Source organism: Egretta garzetta, unplaced genomic scaffold, assembly GCF_000687185.1.
Source record: "Egretta garzetta isolate BGI_Z169 unplaced genomic scaffold, ASM68718v1 scaffold34, whole genome shotgun sequence".
NCBI classification, from domain to species: domain Eukaryota; kingdom Metazoa; phylum Chordata; class Aves; order Pelecaniformes; family Ardeidae; genus Egretta; species Egretta garzetta.
This window is the reverse complement of record NW_009259586.1, coordinates 3,835,266-3,855,609: the sequence shown is the minus strand read 5'-3', so window position 1 is coordinate 3,855,609 and position 20,344 is coordinate 3,835,266. Positions and strand designations below refer to the sequence as shown.

The window sequence follows — 20,344 nt, the reverse complement described above, 5'->3', positions numbered from 1 at the left end:
CCCTCCCACAGTGAGGATGGGAGCAAGCTGTGCCCAGCCTGGTCCTGCTGCCGGCACAGGCATCAGATGACACATATGGAGGTCTGGGTCACATCGCTGATGTGTCCTGTGCCCCATGACTGCCCAAAAAAGATGGTCCAGGAGGGGCCGAGCCAGGTACTTACATCCTCAGGCTCCCGGGTGTCATTGGAAGATGAGAGCTCCTGGATGTGTCTGGCGATGCCCTTTTCCAGCTGCCAGGGAGAAATGCACAGGCGCACTTGGGCTTTGCCCCCTGCACCAGCCTCCTCATGCCCATGCCTGGGTCCACCCAGCATCCCAGGAGCATTATGGGCTCCAGGTCCTCTTGGGTGAAACCTCCCCGCTTTGTACCAGGCGAGGGCCAAGGGGGGGTCAGTGGCAGGTGGTCACCTTGGTGGCCAGGGCTTGCACCACATCCCGGACCTCATGGTCCAGGCAGGAGACGGTGCTGTCGAGCTGGTTGTGCAGCGTGTGCTGGATCTGCTGCCGGTCGATGATGGTCCCTGTGCGCTGCTCCAGTTGGGCCCAGTCCAGCTGCGATGGCAGCCTTAGGATCAGCAGCCGCAGCTGCTTGATGTTGTTCACCACGATGCAGAGCTGGGGGAGGTGGATCTACTTCAGGGTGTCCCACACGCCCTCGTGCATCCCCTGCCAGCTCCAGCTCCATCCCCATCCCCATCCCACTCCCCCTGCTCACACCATTTCCCTCTTGATTTTCCAGGATTATGGCTATCGGGAGTCAACTGCTTCCCCTGAAACCCAGACCTGGGATGTCAGAAAGCCAGACCCAGGATGTCAGCTGGGTCCTCAGCAGCTCATGTCCCTCTTTACCCAGAAACCATGGCCAAATCCTACCTTTTCCTAAGCAGTGGACCCTGCCTCGATACCAACCCTGTTGGCCGCTTCACCCTCATTCTTCTCATTCAGCGAGAGGGCCTCAGCCCTCTCCTTGATGAGCCGGCAGTACATCAGGGCGATTTTGCACATGTCCTTCAGGATAGAGAAGAAGCCAATGGGACTGAGGTGGGCAGCACATCGGCATGGGACACCGGCCCCATTCATGGAGACACGTCTCCAAGAGCAGGAGAGGAAACTCCAGCTGCTGATGCCCATGAGCACGGCATCTGCTGGTCAGACCCGGTATACAAACCTCCACAAGCTTCACCATGATCATGAAGGCTTCCTCAGGGTCCGGCCAGTTGAGCTGCTGCCAGGTCTTCACGATCTGGGCGTAGCAGGTGGACAGGTCAACGGTAGATGTGCTGTGCTTGTTGTGCTCCCCAAAGGGAGTCAGCTGGGAGGGCAGAGAAAGCAAATGCAACTTAGCCTGTATGGAAAGGAGCCATCCAAGACAGGAGAGCTGCTCCTTCACTTCGGGGCTCTCTGGCCCATCATCAGCTCCATATATCCTGATGTCATCACCCAGTCACTTCAGAGAGTGGAGGAGATGAGGATGGATGGAGTGTCCCGAACTCCCTGCACGGGGCTGTGCCCCATCTAACTCAGTGTTGTTGGACCACACTGAGGAATGGGGCAAGGAGCCCGCAGCCCCATGGCTGTCTTCCCTCCCCTTTTCCTAAAGGTCAGAAGCGAAGGGGGATGCTCACAGCATGGCCCAAACGCAGGATCATCAGCTCACTCAGGCTGCCAGAGAGCAGAGTGGGAAGGGGCACAGGGATGCAGTGTGGCACCAGGGTGGGATCAACAGGTTCAGAAGACCACATCCTTTGTTATGCACTTGGGAGAGTAATCAGCCCACTCCTGGGCTGTAAGAGGCACCTACGTGGTGGTCTCCATGCTGTGAGCCGGGCACAGCAGCAAGGCATGGAGGGATCTGGAGTGTCCCCAAAGGATGGAGGGAGATGTTCTCCTCCCCAGGTTACCTGGTCCATCTGGACGGCTCTCTGTGCCCTCTCCAGTGCGATGGTGTAGGCCTTCTGCAGCCACTGGGGCACAGCTTCCTTGAACCACTGGTGGAAATTGCTCAGAGCCAGGGGTCCATCCCTGTGGATGAAGGCACCAGCTTCTCCAACTGCACAGCAACGGCATGGGGCCATCACCCCTCCTTGCTCTCATGTACAAGAAACTGCCCCAAGGCAGAGGCAGCACATAGCACTGTGCTAAGGAGGAACCACCCCTGGTCTGGAAGTTGAGGTCTCCATCAATCCCTCTCAGAGACAAGCCTGAAACCCTTCTGGTGATGCTCATATCAACACCAGACACCAACAGCCTGGTCTGCCTGGTAATTAGTGATGTAGGTGAAGGGGGAGGATTTGGAGTTCCTCTCAATTAACTGCTCACTCCTTGGCTTTAGCATCTCCCCTCTCGCCAGGTTGGATACCTCTTTAGGAGGAAGTCCTTCATCCTATAGAGCTCCTGCAGGTTCATGTAGAGCTGGAAAAGGCTCTCAGCTGTAGGCTTGGACATGCTGCTGTCGACTTCATGCAGCTGCTCCTGGACATGCTCTGCGACCTGGCAGTGAGCAAGGGAAGGGGGAAGAGCTGTCAGTGAGGGTCCGGTCAGGAAGGCTTGGTCTGATAGGGGGTGAGGGTCAGCTCAGGGGACTCGTCTTCCTTTTGGGTGGCAATTCAGGAGATTCATTGGGTCAAGTAAGCAGATGATAGTCACTTTATGGGCACGCAGGGAAAGATGGAGGTTTTCCCTGGCTTGCTCCCTTTCCAGGCTTGCAATAACCAGTTGTCACCTGAAGGGTGGCCAAAAACCTCAGACCTGGCTTTAGGCCTTAGTCCCTCAAGTTGCAGAGCAGCTCAAGCTTGCTTACCAGGCTCTCCAGCTCCAGGTAGGCGATAGAGAAGAGATTCAACTTCAAGGTACTGCAAGAGAGAAATGGGGAGTCAGAGGCCTGCCAGTCCCAGCCCAGCAAACCCTCCCAGACCATGCCTTTGCCGTAAGGGTGAGGACAGTACAGCTCTACAAGGCAGAGATGGGACCATAGATGCTATCTGTGGAGCCCAAGAGCCAAAGAATGAGGCATCGAAGTGCCCTGTTGCTCTTGATGCCAGGGAAGGTGGATGAGGGGGGAATCAAGCTCCGAAACCTACTTGATGAAGAATTTATTCCAGATTTTCTGGCACTGTTGGAGATCTTCTATCACCTCCAGGAGGAGTCTGGACAAGGCTTTGCCATTCTCTTCCATGCTCTGCAAAGGAAGGAACAGCTTGGTTTGGATGGTCAGAGATTTTGAGATGACCTGGGCTCCGTTCTGATCTGATTTAGTTCTATGATTTGTTCTCATGGGTTAGCAATCTATCATTAGATCCACATTAGGAGCACCAAGAAGTTGTCGGTAACATCCACTGTCACCCTATGCATGTGTGGCTGGGCTGAGTACCACCTCCTGTTCTGAGCATTGCACCAAGGCCTTAAGCTTCAACGCATCTCAGTAGCTGCAGGTAACATGCCTCATGGTATTTTTAAGCTGGAAACCCAAATGACTTGACTGTATCAGAAAACTGGAGAAGCTTCATCTCAGTCTTGTCTTCCCACCCCCTCAGGCCTCCCACCCCAAGCCCAGAAAATTGCTTCTTCTAATGTCAGAGAGGCAGAGATGGGAACTGACCTTCACCATGGGCTTGAGGTGCTGCTTCTTCATGTGAAACCACTCTGTTGTGCCTGACTGCAAGAGAGGAGTCCTGGTGTGATGGCAGGGAAGCAGGAGGAGCAAAGCCAGCTCTGTCACCTCCCTCGCTCTCCCTGTCCCCTGGGTGTGGTCAGGACCCAGACTCACGTGGTGGGAACCACAGGCTGGGACTACCAGGTTGAAGAGGGGCAGGTATTTCCCCCACCATGGTGGTAGATTTGGCTTTGCTGAGGTGTGGGCATTGGGCAGGGGATGGATGGGAAGGGGGAGCAGAAGGGTCCCACCTCCCCAGGGCTGGGGAAGGTGAGACCCCTGGTCCCACTACCTTCAGCGCCGTGGAGACCATCTGGGGGAGGTTGGGGTTGAGCGTGCACAGCTCGTGGAAAGCTTTCATTTTGCACATCTGGACCAGGACCCTGCAAAGTGAGAACCTCGAGTGAAATCCAGCACCAGCCTGTCAGAAACAACTGCCTCTCCCCCCAGAGACCCTACCCAAACAGAGATTCCCCTCCCAACAACATCCCCCACAGGGAGCCCAGGACGAGGGACAGAACAGGACAAGTGCCATAGCAGCCTGGAAGGTGGCAGAAAGAGCTCATGTGGGTTTTTGCTCAAGCTTACAGGCTTGTCCATCGTGATGGCCAAGCCATACGACCGCATGCACAGCCAGCACCAGTGCTCGACTCACCGGAGCAGAGACTGGAGCCTCTCTGTGGACCTCGGGACAGAGAGGGGGAAAATGATGCGGTACCTCCGGATGAGGGAGACCCCGTAAGTCAGCAAGGACTGGAAGGACTCGGCCAGCTCTGCTTTCTGGGGAGAAGGAAAGAAACACACGCTGTCCTCTTCAGCAGCAGGCAGAGATGCCGGCAGGACCCCAGGTGGCATCACGGTGGATGGAACTGGCGGCTCCTGTTCCTTTCTAGCCTGCTGCAGGGACGGGAAACCCCCCCGATACCTCGGGTAACTTCTCCCTGGAGGGGGCTGAACTGAGCTTTGCGCTTAGACCTCATTGCTATGCATGAAAAATTCAGAGTCTCAGCAGGGTGCTGGGATGCCCTGGGAAAATGGGTGGGGGAAAGTAGGAATTGGGTCATATTTAAGTTTTGCAGGGGGTTGTCATTGATTTGATGGCAGCGATAGAGGAGGAGGATGTCAGTGCAAAGGGTAAGGGCTTCTTTGCGGAGATGGGTAGCAAACCCCTGGGGTAAAAGAGGTTCCCTGACCTGTGGTTTGTCCTGGTCCCCATGGCTGGTTCTCCCCAGAAATGCCCTGCAGCAGCCCCGGAAGCCCTGTACCCCACGAGCTCCTGCCCTTCCTGGAACCCAGGGAGGGAAATGGCCCTGGGAGCTGGGAGGGGAGGCTCGGGGTTGGGTGCACAGGGTGCATTTCCCTGATCTCTGCCCCCCGCATGGTGCCAGAGCCCCCTCACCTGCTCTGGCTTCAGGCGCTCCTGCACCCACTGGTACTCGATGCTGGTGATCTGGTGGAGCAGGCAGTTGCTGTTGAACTCAAGGCTCTGGTAGAGCTTGCTGTATGCCAGCCACTGGGTGGGGAGGAGGGAGAGGCTGGGCTGAGCCCCCGGGGCAACCCAGGGGCAAGCGTGGGGCTCCCCACCCACGGCTGTTGCTGGGGTTGCAGGGGCAGGACCCGGGTCTCCTGGTGCTGCTGGGGGCAATACCAGTCACGCTGAGCTCGTGGGAGAGACTGGCTACAGTCAGACCGCCCCAAGGAAGGCGTCAGGGCCCTTCCCTCCCCCCCCCTCCCGATGCTGCACCGTGGCTCCCCAGGCGTGGGCTACTCACGCCATGACCTGGTGGAAGTCGGAGAGATCCTTCTGCGTGGCATGCAGGTACAGCACGGTGCTGGCGTGTCTGCTCAGCTCCCCATCCCAGGCGATGCTGCCAGCCTGCGAGGATGCAAAAGAAGGGTGACGGTCCTGGAGCAACTTGGGCTGAGCGAGGACAGGGACAGGCACCAGGATGGGGTGTGTTTGCAGGACCACAGGAGGAATCATAGAATCATAGAATGTTTTGGGTTGGAAGGGACTCCTAGAGGTCATCTAGTCCAACCCCTCTGCAGTGAGCAGGGACACCACTAACTAGATCAGGTTGCTCAGAGACCCAGCCAACCTGGCCATGAATGTTTCCAGGGATGGGGCCTCCACCACCTCTGGCGACCCGTGCCAGTGTTTCAGCAGTAATGGGTGCCCCGTAAGGATGCCAGGCATGGGCAGGCATCATCATGACACTCCTCCCCATCACCCTGCAGCAACGTGTCAGGCATGATGGGCTCCAAAGGAAACCCTCACCCAGCCCAGCTGCTGGAGGGGCTGCTTCTCCCCCTCAGTACCTGGTGCTGAAGGATCTCATAGGACACCAGCTGCTGCAGAAGGTGGCGATGGACAGTGTAGCTCGGCTGTGTCCGGCTGCTCATGGTGGCCCTCTGAAAAGGGACAAGGCACAGAAGGAATAACCATAACTTGCCTGAACATGCAGGGACACAGTCAGAGAGCAGGGACACAGGAACCCAAAAAGCATGGGGCCAGAGAGCCCTGTTTGAAGCCGAGCCAAGGGGTGCAGGTACAGCAGGAGCAAGGTCCCCATGCTGGCGTCGAGCTCAGGGGAAGGTCGAGCTGGTTTCCAGCACATGCAACCTCTGGTGCTGGGGTAGGGATCTGTCACCCCAAGAGAGGCCCCAAGGGACAGGCAGCTGCCTCGTCCTGCCAAGGCAATGGAAAGGGACCCCCCGCTCCCCATCCCCGCCTACCTTCTTGTGAGGCAGCAGGAACTGCAGGTGACACTGTCCCCGGTTGGGGTACGTCTCCGTCCGTGGCTCCAGCTGGTACCACTGGTCATCCCAGCAGTGCAGGTCCTGCATGCACAGAGACAAGGGTGAAGCCCCAGGCAGCCTTCCTGGGGAAAGGATCCCACTCAGGGACCAGGTCCCACTGCGTTAATGGGGAAGGAAGATGCTGTATTGGTTTAAAAGATAATCACTGAGTGAGTGTGTTGGAGGGGCTGGGGCACCTGCCACCAAACCGAGGGACCTGGCATCAATTTGCGGCTCTGAGCCGGGATCCTGGGTGAGCTTGGTGCTGCCATGGGGCTGGGATGCTGCCAGGATCCCATGAGGTTTAACTGGCACCTGGGGAGTCACTTGGAGGAGGGAACGCACCGCAGCACTCACCTTCAGGCGAAGGACCACGTTCCCCAGGAAATCGTCCTGCCCTTTGTCTTTGCGAGCATCTTTAAAGATCCTGAAAGGCCCAAATGAAGGAGGAGGTGAAAAAGTTTCCTGCGGCCGTGACCCAGCTGTGGTCAGGGTGAAGAAGGGCGGCGCAGACCTGCCACCCTCCCTTCCTCCTTCCAAAGGCAATTTTTTAAATCCAGCAGGCAAATAAGCATTTTCTAAACCCTCTTTCCTCGGCAGCCGTTAGGGCCATGCCAGCACCAACCGTTTGAGGCCATGGAGGTCTGTCAGCTCCCCCAGCTTGTGCCGCACTGACTCCACCACGTCCGAGTCCCTGCAAGGGTGGGCAGCAAAAGCCACCGAAGGGGAAAAGGAGGAAAATCAGGCGATTACAAAACAGTTCAGGGAGCTGTAATGATGGCGGAGAAGGGAAGGTGCTGGGGGGGAATATGTTTGGACTGAGGCCACGCCCAAAACCAGCTGGCAGCCAAAGTCTGCAAACACATGTCTTCTTGCCACAAATAAAATCAGGGCTCAGGATCAGCCCTGCCTGGGTAAAGGCAGCCTGGCCTCTCTCTGCTCATGCTGGTCATATCCTGCACTGTGCACTGCTCCAGCAGGAAGCAATGGGGAAAGGGGTCCCCAGCTGGTTTCTGGGGCTTTTTAATGGGTGCAGGTTGAAGGACCACCCCAGTGACCCTCCCAGGAGGCAGCACCCCGCTTAGGGCCAGGGGTCGGGGTTGCTGGCTGGGGGGTGCTGCTGCTCACCACATGTCCAGGTGGAAGCTGGCCATCTCGATGTCTTCGAACTCCCTGCAAGGCACCAGCAGGATGCTGTTACTTGAGCAGCATCTGCAGGACCGGCAGCAAGCAGGCAGGACAGCAGGGAAATACAGGCAGGGGGGGTCCTCCCTGGGGGAGACCCCAAACCACCCTGGGCAGCCTGGGAAAGTGGTGGGAGAGCCCCGAGGGAGAGATTTTTGCCCCAATTTTGTTTTTCACCTCCCTGGACCTGCTGCACAGGTCAGACCAGATGCCTGGCAAGCCCCAGTGGGCATCGCTCCAGCAGAGCCCCAGCTCCTGGTTGGAGTGAGTGGCAACCCCCCCCCCAATCCACCCCCAAGAGCCCTGGGCACCCCCTCCAGCCCCCCATGAAAAAAGCCAAGGGGTGGCAGATTACAGGATAAATGTCTCGTCCCACACCGGGCTGAGGGTCTGGCTTATGACTTGTGTGCGATGGATCTGGTCTTCGGGGATGAGGTCTTTGACCACAGCCTTCATCCGCTTCTTGTGATCAGCGTGGGCCGGTTCCTGGCTCTTGGCCTCGATGCCCAGCAGGCAGTATGGGTCACTGAACCCTGCGAGGGCGGAGGCATGCAAGTCCCTGTTGGGAGCAACGTCTCTCCCTTTTCCGATGGGATACACACCCGTCTCCACTTACCACTGACGTCTTTACCCAAAATCCCCTTGGCTTCCTTGACGGTTGCTTTCAGGCAAAAAATTGGGCTCTGGAAGAAGGGAAAAAAAAAGAAAAAGCTTAATGTGGGGTCACTAACCCTATGAGGGAGGATGGGGCTCAAGAAGGATTGCACCATCGGCTGCTGCTCATGCCAGCACACAGCTCCTCAGCAACTCCCCCACTACAGCCCAGGGCACCCCATGCCCCAAATCCCAAACACAGGGGCTGGGAGGCACCACACACCCCCAGTACCACCCCGATACGGGGACGCCCCTGGCCGCAGCATACTGGGGAGACGCCATCTGGCCGCGTACCTCCAGTTCCTTGACCTGCTGCATGATGACTCTGTGCTCCTCCGCATCCATGCCAAAAGCCTGTTGTAGATATTAGGGCTGGTAATGGATGCTGTCCTGGTAAAGGGGGGCGGAGAGTAGCCAGGGGCTTCCCTCCGCTCCCCGGGAGCCAGCTGCAGCTCAAGGGGAGAGGAGAGAAGCAAAGAGCCCAGCAGAAGGGCTGGGGACCAGCTGAAAGCTCTTGAGGGAGAGCCTTCTTCCCACCACCCCAAGCCTAAGATAAATATTTCTCCCTAAGGCTGATATTTCCCAGCCGCAAGCTGTCCCAGCCCTCCAGCTGGATGCTACTGCTACGTCTTTTAAGACGCCTGTTAAAAGCTCACTCCAAGAGCTTCCCATCTCCTTCAGCCAGGAGGGTGGACATGTTGGGGCACAGGTTTTGGGGACCCTGTTGGGGAGGTGGGGACCCACCTTTTGCACGTAGGCATAGAGCTCTTGGGCATCCGCAACGTGGTGGTGCTCGGGCTTGCCCAGGCGGTGCTTGATGGTGTAGAGGACCTCCTCGTAGAGCAGGACCAGCTGCAGGGGGAGCACCAACACCGGTGGGGACTTGCTCTGTGCATCGCCCAGGATTTGCAGGGTGTTCCCCCTGCTGAGCTCCCCACCAGTACATGCCACCGTCCCCCCCAGCATCCAGCCCTGCCTGGCCACCACTGGCTGTCCCTGGGGAGCATCTTCAGGAGCTGAGCCATGTCCCCAAGCCCCAGCAGCACTGCCACCCCCTCCAGTGCCACCAAGGGAGACCATGGCAGGGCCATGCTCGTACCTCTCTCTTGGAGAACCGGTGGGACAGATCCATCTAGAGAAAGAAGAGAAACAGAGAGAGTTGCTGTCAGGTCTCATGGTAGAGGGTGGTTTTAGGAGGAAACCACAGCTGGGCAGGGCAGCCAGGACAGGGCGGCATCACCCACAGCACATCAGGGTGGGATGCTCCAAAGGATGCCGTGACACCCCACAGACACCCCGCGACCAAAGGACCACTTCCTCCATCACCCACCAGCAGGGCAGCACAGGGATTTCACCCCCAGTTTCAGTCCCATTAATTGAGGAGGGGGCAGCAAGGATGGCAACAGCAATATGGGGTGACCCATAGGAGGCTTTAAAAGCCAGCCACCCACCTCTTGCCCCACAGAGCTGCTCGCTGGCCCAGCCAGGCCCAGCAGGACCAGGCTGGAGAGCAAACCAGCCAAGGAAGAGGGTAGGTGGCCAAAGAGCAGCAAGGAGCTGCAGGCTGGGCAAGGCAGCTATGGGCAAGGAGATCCCAAAAAGCCATCAGGATTTGTGACTTCAATCCCCTTGCCAGAAAGAAAAACAAGCACTGCTGCAACAGTGCATTGCTCCTTGTTGAGCTGAAGGTCCATTCCCTGCTTGAAAGGTGACCAGCAATAGCATTTACTTTCCAAAATGCAATGAAATTAAAGCAGTGCCATGAGACAAGGCACAGCCCATCTCCAGTGGCGCTCAGCCCTGGGGTTGGCCGGGGGGTTCCTGTTGCCAACGCAGCCCCCATCGTTGCCCAGTTCAAATGTCACCACCCACTCATCCCGGCTCCACATGGATCCGGTGGGGAGATCAAACCACCTCTGCCAAAAATACTCTTTTCCCTGTCAAACCCCAGATCTTAGCCCATCCTCACCCCCTGTTCCCTTCCCAACTCCAAGGCTGAGCCCATCCTGCATCTGCTTCTCTAACCACAGTCTGGATTCGGCCACTGCCGTGGCTGAGCAACTCATTCCTGCAGCGGAGCCCGGCTGGGTGACGGTGACTTTGCCACTGCCATGAGCCGGGTGACACAGCCAGAGAGAGGAGGACCAGTGCCCCTGTGCCATCCATTATGGCTCCCGGTGCTGGAGCCCCTGGGAGTGCAAGGGGGTGGTGCCAAAAAAATATAGTGGAAAATTTTGAAATTAGTTTGGCCCTTTCTGTGCCAAGGGGGCGTACGCTGAGCATGGCCCCAGCGCCCTGCTCAACCAGGGCTGGCAGGGATGGATGGATAGATGGATGAGCCCTACCTGTGTGTCAGCCCAGGCCCCAAAACGACCTTAGGATCCCCTTAATAAAAAAAAAAAACAACAAACCAACCACAACCCTGAGCTGGAACATTAACATTTGCTTATGGCAAATCCAGGGCTGGCATAATCCCCCGGCCATCTGGACTAAATTCAACTCTTCCACCCCTGGCGTGTTTAACCCTTGAGCTGCTCCTCTCCCACCCACCTCCAAGTCCTTTCTTTTAACCGCTGCTCGGTGCAGGCACTGGGGTGGCTCAGCAGCCCCTGTCAAAGGGGGACCCTTTGCACCCAGGAGGGCCCCTGCCCACTCCTGCCCAGGTCACTGTCCTGCCTGCACTAGGGCACAGTGGGCACGGCCCCCATCCCAAATCCTTCAGCATCCCTGTGGGCAGTGCTGCCCCATAGCAGGGTTGCACATGCAGAGGGGAGAGAAAAGGGATTTTACTCCCCTACTGCCATTACTTATCAGCAAGGCACAAGCGTCTGCTCCTGGCCCAGCAATGCAGCAGCATGAGAGGGCAGGGGGAGGAATCGCTGTTGATTTGGGGGGCAGCTCCCTGTTGCTCCCGTCTGCCATCGGGGATGGCTGCGGCAGGATCTGCTTTGTGCTTGCCCATATGCGCACGGGACTGGTTAAGCTAAAGCTGAGCTGAGCCACCAGGATGTGTTTACTGCTGCTAATCCCCACACCAAGAGCCCAACTCCAATCCAGGAGTGGTGCTTAAATCCAGCTCTGGATACAGCCACGAGCATCCCCCCCAGCCCCGCCCTGTTAGCTGCGGCAGCGTCACGGGTGCAGGAGGCCAGCTTGGCTGCAGAGACGGCGACACTTAGTAGGGAGGACAAGTCCCTGGGGGGGGAAAACCAGCAGGGCAGATCACCCCAGGGTTCAGCACGGGGGATTGTGCCCGCACACTGCCAGCAGCGCCAGGCAGAGTCATGCAAAGCTGCAGGTCCCATTCCCATGGGGGCGGCCACAGGGGACGACATCTGTCTGGCCGCTGCAGAGGAAGTCGGTTGGGTTGGGTTCGGTTGGGTTGGCTGAGAGCAGGGCTTTGGGGGATCTCCTGGCAGCAGGGGCTGGGAGGCACTGGAGAGCTGTAGCTGAGCTAAAAGGGGACCCTCAGTGCCGGTACAGAGCTGCAGCCGATCCTGTACACAGCCCTCGGGTGTACATTTGCACAGGTACAGTACCCCCACATCCCCACCCCCACTTGTAGCTCGCCCTTGCAAAGCATCCCAGCCAGGACACGGACTCAGTCCCTTTCCTCTCATTCCCTGTTTACAGCCTCGGCACCCAGCTCTGCACCCCTGGGTCACCCAGGCACAGCCAGCCCAACCCCCTCCCTGAGGCCATCGCACCCCAAAACCTTTCCTCAGCTCCAAGCAAGCTCCCCAGCCCCCCAGGGTCACAGGCACCTACCTCGGGGCTCTCCTCCCCGAGGAGGGTCCCGGTGGGGGTGTCGCTGCCGCTGCCGCTGCTCCCCCTCGCTCGCATGCTCGGAGGAAACCACAGACCTTATCTCGCCATGGCCATTTTAACAAGCGGAAACGTGCACAGGCCTCCTTTGAGAACAGCACGGGGATGCAGGCGCCCCGGCCTCGCTTCCCACCGCCCCGTCCTGCACAGACAGCCCCTCGGTGATGTGGACCTCACAGCACAGGTGGGATGGGAGCAAAAGAAGAGCATCACATCCAGTCCCTGCTATTATTTATGAGCAAGGAATTGGGAATAAGCAGACAAAAGTAGTCCTGAGAAGGCAAAGCCCATCAGGGAAAGGGGGTAGTGGGAAGGATGGCCAGGAGCAACGTGGAGGCTCTGGGCTCCAGCACGTGTATTTGGGGTCCATCCTGCCCCATGAGCGCAGATGGGGACCCCACAGAAAGCAGAAGTCATCTTCAGCACCACGGGATGGAGACGATTTGAAAGCCGGTGCAAAAGCTGCAGGGTGGGAAATGCCTGAGGCACCCAGGTGCATTGAACAACGTTGGGCTGAGCACTGATGCAGTTAGCGCATGTGCCAGGGACGGCACCGGGAAAGGGTGTGCGGCCTTTTTCCTGAACGGGCTGTCCAGGCAGAGCCGGTTACTAAGAAAAAAAAGCAGCAGGAAATGGAGTTTAAAACTTGTGCTTTACTGTCAGCTTTCATTCTTGTAAACACTTTATCTGATTGCAACTTGCAAGGCAGTTGCCTATCACAGACCGGCAACGGCGCCCACCCCTTGAAGATCCCTATCGAAACGCCTGCGCTGATGGCAACTGGGGGGGAGATGCTGCACAGGAGATGACCAAGGGACAAGCTGGTTTGCTCCTGGATGTTTAATGTACTTGCACACAGCTAATAGCAGCCTCAGGCTCAGAGGGGCTTTTGAGCTGCGCAAGCATTTGCTGCTCAGCAGACGGACCCAAAACCCAGGGAAGGACATCAGCCTGCACTCAAGACTTGCATCTCACTGCTGCGGCTGCTGAGCACCCACAGGCTCTGCAAAGCAGGGCCGTAAGCACAGCTGACACTATACTCGGGGGAATTTTTGTCTTTCCAGCCTTCCTGTTTCTGGCCCACAGACACTCCTGGAAGCTGTAAGCAAGATGTTTCAGATGCAACGTGCGGGGCAGAGGCTCCATGCTGGGTTCAGTGCGGCTTTGTAGCCTGTCAGGGATTTCTGCTTAATCCAAACAGGAAACCACGTCCGTGGAAACTGCACTGGAAAGTGTCCCTTTAACTACCGTATGAGGCATTGCAAAGAGATGACTCCAAGAGCATGGAGGTACCCTGCAGCACGCTGGCTCCAACCAGGGCTGCAGGAGGATGCTGGCAGCAGCATCCCTGTGCGAGCCCGGGGGCAAGGCAGGCAGCCAGTCCCTTTCATCCTTGCAACCATCTAGGCCTTTAATTAAGGCAGGTTGCACTGTTTTAGCTGCTTTAGGAGAGACAAAACTTCCCTTTGTCCTGAAACCCTGAAAGAGCAGCTTATATTGGCAAAAGGGGTTCCCTGAAATTGGGGGACCAGGAGATGGGAAAAGGGCTGCCAGCAGCAGCAGCGGGGCAATGAAGGGGGTCAGGTTTTCTTTATCCCGGGCAGCCAGCACGGGACCGGGGCTGTGAGGGTACACAGCACATGCACAGCAAGTTGCCAGAGGCAGGAAGATGCTGAGCTGATCTACAGAATAAAAATCCAGAGATACAGCGAGACACCAAAAAGCTGAAACCCATCCCTGCTCTCACAGCAATCGTCCAGCCTCATCCCCCTGAGGTCTGAAAAAAGCTGCTCGTTACAGTCCTGCTCTCTCCCATGTCAGAAGGGCTCTTTCGTAACTGTCCCCAGGAACCAGCACGGTAGCCCTGAGGAACTGGGCTTCAGCATCACTTCCTCTGCTCTCCCCAGTTTGGCGGTGGAGCCGCCTCCTCGCCCTGCGCCCGGTGAGGGTGCCCATCCCTTTTGCTGGCAGAGGTGCTTGGAGGTGCTTGCCCAGCACTGCCAGCCTCGGCCTTGACTTTAACCAGCCTAGCATGTGCTTCACCTTGGGCAAAGAGTTTAAAAGCATCTCCTCCCTTGCTGATGGAGAGGCACATGGCAGAGGAGCCAATTTCTATTCTGCATCCCTCCCCCCTGACACACACAAATGCTGTTTATTGATCAGCACCGCGCTCCACTGCAAAACGTTGTCAGCGGGAAGCAGAGATGTAAAGTGCACGATGGCATTTGAAAATGATTGCTGGCATCTTTGCTTTTAGCTTTGATTGCAAAAGCAAAATCTGGCCCAGCAAGGAGCAACCGCAGAGATAAAGGCAGGACGCGGACGCAGCATCCCCGAGCTGCTCACACCTTTAGCTGCTTCTTGCCAACAAAAAATAACAGGGGTCAAAGAAACATCTTTTACCTCAACCAGCACAGAGAGAACAACTGGTAAGAGTTCAGTTAATCCTCAGATCCACCTCCCTTCTCCTTGTAACGCTAAAGAAATAAAATCCACTGCAGTCATAAATATTGCTAAGCATCAGGCAATCATTCTCCAGCCAGGAGCCGGTGGCTGTGCTGGGGTTTTGGAGAGGAAATCTTCAGCTTCGGTGTGGAAGCATCTAAAAAGCACTTTCAGGGAAGTTCCCCAGCTGGTCACTGCATTGCTTGGGGCTGCTTTGCTGGAAACACTCAGGCACAGCCCAGCAGGGTGGGCAGCACATGCCCCCCATCAGAGGCCAGCAAGGTCCTTACGGAAGGTCTGTGTGCAGGGCTCACACGGTTTTGAGCCTCTGTACAAAGGGAGAGTTCTTTGGTAATCGTGTTTCAATAGCAGCAAACACCCTTTCTTGTCCCTGGGTTTTACCAGCAACCACCTGCTCCACAAAATACTGGTGACAAAAATCACTGAGCTCACGTATCTCATGGTATCTACACCTTGAATTACTCCTTGTCCAGGAAACAGTAAAAAAAAAGCCGTATAAAAGCAGCTCCAGAGGTAAGAGACATTTCTGGTTAGTAGACACAATCCCAATAAGCTCCATGCGCTAAACCTGCAGGACAGCTAGCCAGGACCTTGCAAAACATCCCAGACCTCCCAGGTCAGGAGGACAGTAAAAGGACTTTGTCTTCCAAAGGGTGTGGGTCAGCATTCCCCAAAACAGACCTCCCTCCCCACAACATCAATCTGCTCCCCAAGATAACTACCCAGGGACACGTACTGTATATATGCACAATACAGAGTGAACACAATATAGAGTGAACCCCTCCATTCCTTCTAAGAACAACTCGTCCAAAAGGAAAACCCTTTTCCTCCCAGGCTATAGGGCTATGCTCCTGTGGGGTTATGGGCTGCCCTTGGTACAAATAAAGTTCACAGCTCACTCGCGCACGGGGTTATAGGTGCTGCTGAGAGAACAGATCTCCAGAGAAAGAGCATTATCACCCTCTTTAAAGGGTATCTTAAAGGAAAACCTGCTATGAAAGGACCCTCCGCAAGCATTAACAGAAATTTATCTCCCTACCTCTTGGCTTGATAATCCTGGAGCCGCAGCCTGCCCTCACTCTTATCTCAATCTCTCGGCTGGAAACGGGCAAATAGTCAAAAAATTGATTTCAACATGTCCCTCCCTCACTTCTTCTTTTAAACACGGGGTCCAATGACTCTGCAAAACCAGGCTGTGCCTGCCAGAGTTTGGCAAGGCGTACAGTAAAAGCCCAGCGCAGGGGAGAGGAAGGTGGTTTCAAAATGAGTACAGGGATGGTCCTGCTCCCTCTGCTCTGGGCTGCCCGGCCGGGGCATCCCCCCGGGGAGCTGTGGGTGTTGTGTGTTCTGGTACCAGCGATTTCATACCCGGCAGGGACGTCAGTCATTTCCCCTCCTTGTCTACTACAGGGCCTTGCAGTTCTTTCTGCCCTAACCCCACATCTTTCCTTCCAGAGGCTCTCCCGAATGTTTGAGTGCACCTAGCAAACAGCAATGGTACCTGGGAAGGATGGAGAGGGACACACAGCACCCCCAACCCCATTTGGGACATTTCAGAAGGACATCAAAGCAAACCCCGTCCTTCTGGGAAGAGCAAAAGAACTTCCAGCCACCCACGCAGGGCAGGGTGGTTGTGAAAGCAGTGTTTTCCCCGGGAGCCCTGGGCGGGAGCACGGGTTTGGCGTGAGACCTGCCGGCTCCACAGTGGGGGCGCGCAAGGATGACTCCAGCCACGCTGCCCACGAGGCAGTCAGCATCCCTGTCACCCGGGGGGGCTTCACCAGCCAGCCCCAGCCCCTCTGGAGAAAACGCCACTGTGATGCCAAGCGCTGCTCAGAGCTGCTCCAGCTCCCCGGGGAGCTGGCTGGGTCCCAAAGGGGGAAGCACAACGGGTCCTGCCCACCCCGACCCCGCTTCCCTGCCATCCCCCTGGGGCCCAGGGCCCAAGGCTGACCTGCCCAGACACCATCCTGCTCAAACACTGCATCTGGCTGGCTCCCTGCACAGCAGCACAAGGCGGGGGGAGAGCATGCCCCCCCGCCCCAGGCAGCAGCCTGCCTTGTCCTTTAGGAGGTCACAAACTTCATGTATTGACTTGGATGCCATTCATTCGGCTTGGGGCGCCCCGTGACAGCTTTAAAACATTTTCTTCATCACTGCCATGTTCTACACGTTATGCAGCAATTTTTTCATCCACTTCCCTCTCCAGAGAGATGAATTCAGTGTCAGCCACTGGATTTATCATCCCCTCACCGCAGGGCTGAGGCAGCGGCGGCTCTTACTGCAGGGGCAGGAAAGGGGGGGGCACAAACATCAAGGTCATTGCACTGGCTAGTTTGAGGCACCGAGTTCAGAGCAGCAGGACCTACAGCACATGCCTGAGCCAAGAAGGGACCAGGGTGGATGCCTGTGAAGGTGGAAGAACTCGGGACTGATACCCAGGTACCAGGCATGCCCCATGGTGTGTATTAAGCAACCTTCTTGCCTACCCTGGAGCACACATGTCAAATTATTGACCACCTTCAGCACCGAAACAGTCCTTCCCTGGCTTTTCCACTGCCACCTCTCCCCACATGTGTGTCAAAACCCCCTCAGGAGCCCACCAAGCCCCACAGAGCTGCATGCTTGGACGACATGAGGAGACTGCAGGGCTGAAACCACCCCCGCCCCACCCCTGGATCCCAGACAAACGCGGCAAAACACAGAATATTATTGCAGCCAATCTGTGCCTCGGGGAGAGCGACTGCGTCCCAGCCAGAGCCCAGCCCCTATGGAGCAAAGTACATGGAGGAGGAGGAGAGACTGAACTTGAGCAAGGGAAAGGAAAGGTTTAGAAAGATGGGATTTGCTGAACCAAGCTCGTAAGTGGAGTCCAAGCTGATACCTTTCACTCCAGTATCCAGAGACTGTAGGAAACGTGTAAGAAGCGTCAGGCAGGCAGCTGGGAGGACGCAGCAGAGATCAATCCCGGTCCATTTACACCCTGAGGTGTGAGATCCAGCAGCCCCCACTGACAGGTAAGAGTCCCTGCTCCTGCTCGCCGTTACATGGCTGTCTTCACATCCCGCTGTGCCCTCTCTCAGCAGCACGGTGACGATCCTTGAGCAAGGAGGGTGCTGAAATACCAGTTTCCAGTTCAGTCTCATGATGGGCAGCTCTTTGAGCTGACTCATGCAGGAGAGCACATGGGTGAGTAATACCCGGTATGGCTGCAAAGAAAAGCCTTGCCTAAAATTAAGATCTCCGCCCTGCATGTCCTGGCATTTCATACCAACCCACAAAAAAACCACATTTGTCACTTCAGCTTACTTGTACAGCTTTAAACCCGAAACCACCTCTTGATCACAGCCTGTCCGAGCAAAACCCACCTTCTAATACCAACCTGTCAGTTGTTCATGGCTGGAGGTGCCTGCAACGCGACCGCATCGGACAACACAGCTGCTCACTGGTGAGGGCTGGCCCTGCTCCCTGGCTGCTCTGGGAACAGCTGGGTCCAAACTTCATCCCACGCCTCCTGCCACCTCCGGCGACGCTGGCAAAGGGAGCCGGCACTGCGAGCTGTAGCTCCTGAATCACGGTGTCCATCAGGCAGCAGAGATGCAATCTGACTGCCTGTGGCTCAGGGAGCGGTGGGGAATTCTGGCGGTCCCTGAAGACACACACACACACTGCACACCAACACACCCACACACCGGCTGTACACCAACACACACACTGCACACCAACACACACACACACGGGGCAGGCGGGCGCTGGCCAGGCTGGTTTAACCACGGTCCCTATGATCACTCAGCACATACCCCCCAGCTATAGAGGAATTAACACAAAATAATTGTTTTAATTTTTTTTAATCGGTCACATGAAGCTCAAGGTAAGATCTGGGCAGAATGGTGAGGAGGAGGAGGAGGGCTCGGTCTCTCCCTTCGCTGGAGGCAGTCCTGGGCAAGCACGCACATGCCCCGTCCTTCCAGCGTAAAGACCTTCCCCAGCCCCCAGGGGTATCAGCAAGATTTCAGGGCTGATAGTAGGAAATCTGTAAGTAGTACCTGCAGTTCCTGCAGTAACAGGGTTTTTTTGCATAAGATCTCAAAGCACTTTAGAAATACCTAGTTACACCACAGTCCCACAGAGGAGGGAAATGGCTGTGTATTCAGAGCGAGGAAGCAGGCACAAGGTGCGGTGAGCGACTTCTCAAACGAAGAGCCTAGGTCACATCAAGGAGACAGAACTGTACGTGGTGGTAGAAAATCTGTCTATCCCAAAAGATTAACTAGATCCAACACTAACCGTCCTCTGTGCCCCCTCTTCTCCTTCACTAGTATACCGCTCAAATAGTGGAATTTAACGGTACCGATCCAGCTTTCACATGACAGCGTCTCTGCTGCAGAGCTGATTAATCATTCAAGCAGGGACCAAATCTGGAGATGTATTAACGCACAACATTTCCTCCTGCCCTACTCCCACCCTACTTCCAGAACAGAAGCAGGCTTTCAACTGCACTTCCCTCCTTTAATATTTTAAATCTCCTGCATGGGCAGCAGGACCAGCTGACCCTTCCACCCTCCCTAAGCCCTTGCCAAAGCAGAGCGCGGCTCCTGGTTCCCATCAGGGAGATGACAGTGAGTGCTGAGTAGCTGAACCAAATCTGGGTTTTCAGGTTTGAACAAGCAAGGCAGGGATTCTCACCGGCATCTATCCGGCCAAAATCTGCGCCCTCCTGAATCGTGCTGCTCCACTCACCCCAATACCTGCACGAGCCTTGCTGACTGCGTGACCTGCCCAGCCTTTTGGCCCCACAGCTTCAGCGTTCCTAAAATGTGCTTCACTTCCTATCAGCGTGCTCTAAATGCACCAAGAAGGCCATGATCAGCCTCTCCATTTGGGCTTGCTCCTTCTCACCTCCCCACAGACCGTGCCAAGCTGTAGCCCAGAGGAACAGGGACATTCACCAACAAGCCGTTATAAGCAGCTCACTGTTTAAAAGCCACTGATTTAGCTCACTAATACCATGTTAAGGAGCATATTTCATTTATTCCAGCCTGACTCATCCTCTCGACATATTTTCCTTTTTCCAGGCAGCAAACCTCATGGTCTCTCTGCAGATCTTACCACTCGGCCGCACTAGCAGAAGAGACGGCTTGAGCCATGGAGCCAAGTTCTCATGAGAGCAGATACCGAGATGTTTCTTCTCTCAACCACACTTGGTTGCAGAAAGATTTAAAACCACTCATGGGGTTGTGCTGATTTTTGGTATGAGAGCTGCACAGCGAGCGGTGCTGGGCAAGAGACCTGGAAACTTTGTGCAATCTGTGTTTTCTAGGATTATCTGTCTGGGAGTAGAGGGCAACTGGGAGGGAGCCATTTTGAAACAGAACACAGGGCAGTTTCTGCAGAATTGTACAGTTGGACTGATGTGATTCAGGAAACCTCCATTTGAAGTAATTTAATTCTCAAAACAGGACTTATGAGGTTCTTACTGGGCTGTAACATTTTATCTCTTAATGCTTTCCTTCTCCACCCACCTCTTGCTACAGAAAACAAACCCAAGTGGCTCAGCCAGCCCTAAACTGCAGTAAACCAGCCACGTGGGAGGATGTGAGAGTCAAAAGTGATGTAGGAAGAAAGCAGAATCTGGATAAGATGTCCACCCCAGTTGATCAGGGAGTTCAAGAGAATTAAGGCAGCTAGTGGCAGCCAGGAGAGGAATGAAGGTCTGGATGCTCCCTGCAGAGCAGCTTCTGAGTAACTTCTGTTTGACAG

At 56.0% G+C, this 20,344-nt stretch overlaps 1 protein-coding gene across 4 annotated transcripts in view; it reads right to left on the bottom strand.

The window, feature by feature from the left end:
• Positions 1-18,787, bottom strand: part of UNC13D (unc-13 homolog D) — a 21,637-nt gene extending 2,850 nt beyond the window's left edge. Inside the window, exons 1-25 of one of the 4 annotated variants that reach the window (XM_035893391.1) lie at positions 17,967-18,787; positions 17,469-17,700; positions 9,393-9,425; positions 9,038-9,145; positions 8,588-8,647; positions 8,256-8,322; positions 7,995-8,172; positions 7,583-7,627; positions 7,080-7,148; positions 6,812-6,881; positions 6,392-6,496; positions 5,975-6,067; positions 5,427-5,531; positions 5,055-5,171; positions 4,311-4,435; positions 3,948-4,038; positions 3,602-3,658; positions 3,084-3,181; positions 2,804-2,855; positions 2,363-2,493; positions 1,905-2,025; positions 1,172-1,315; positions 913-1,011; positions 412-618; positions 165-233 (exon numbers count right to left, since the gene is read on the bottom strand). In XM_035893391.1, coding sequence (XP_035749284.1) covers positions 165-233; positions 412-618; positions 913-1,011; positions 1,172-1,315; positions 1,905-2,025; positions 2,363-2,493; positions 2,804-2,855; positions 3,084-3,181; positions 3,602-3,658; positions 3,948-4,038; positions 4,311-4,435; positions 5,055-5,171; positions 5,427-5,531; positions 5,975-6,067; positions 6,392-6,496; positions 6,812-6,881; positions 7,080-7,148; positions 7,583-7,627; positions 7,995-8,172; positions 8,256-8,322; positions 8,588-8,647; positions 9,038-9,145; positions 9,393-9,425 — 2,244 coding nt within the window. In that variant the 5' untranslated portion in view covers positions 17,469-17,700; positions 17,967-18,787. Of the gene's footprint in view, positions 1-164; positions 234-411; positions 619-912; positions 1,012-1,171; positions 1,316-1,904; positions 2,026-2,362; positions 2,494-2,803; positions 2,856-3,083; positions 3,182-3,601; positions 3,659-3,947; positions 4,039-4,310; positions 4,436-5,054; positions 5,172-5,426; positions 5,532-5,974; positions 6,068-6,391; positions 6,497-6,811; positions 6,882-7,079; positions 7,149-7,582; positions 7,628-7,994; positions 8,173-8,255; positions 8,323-8,587; positions 8,648-9,037; positions 9,146-9,392; positions 9,426-15,623; positions 15,699-17,468 lie in introns of those variants that run through there. The other 3 variants (XM_035893390.1, XM_035893392.1, XM_035893393.1) reach the window with 3 other exon arrangements.
• Between the last annotated feature and the right edge of the window lie 1,557 nt (positions 18,788-20,344).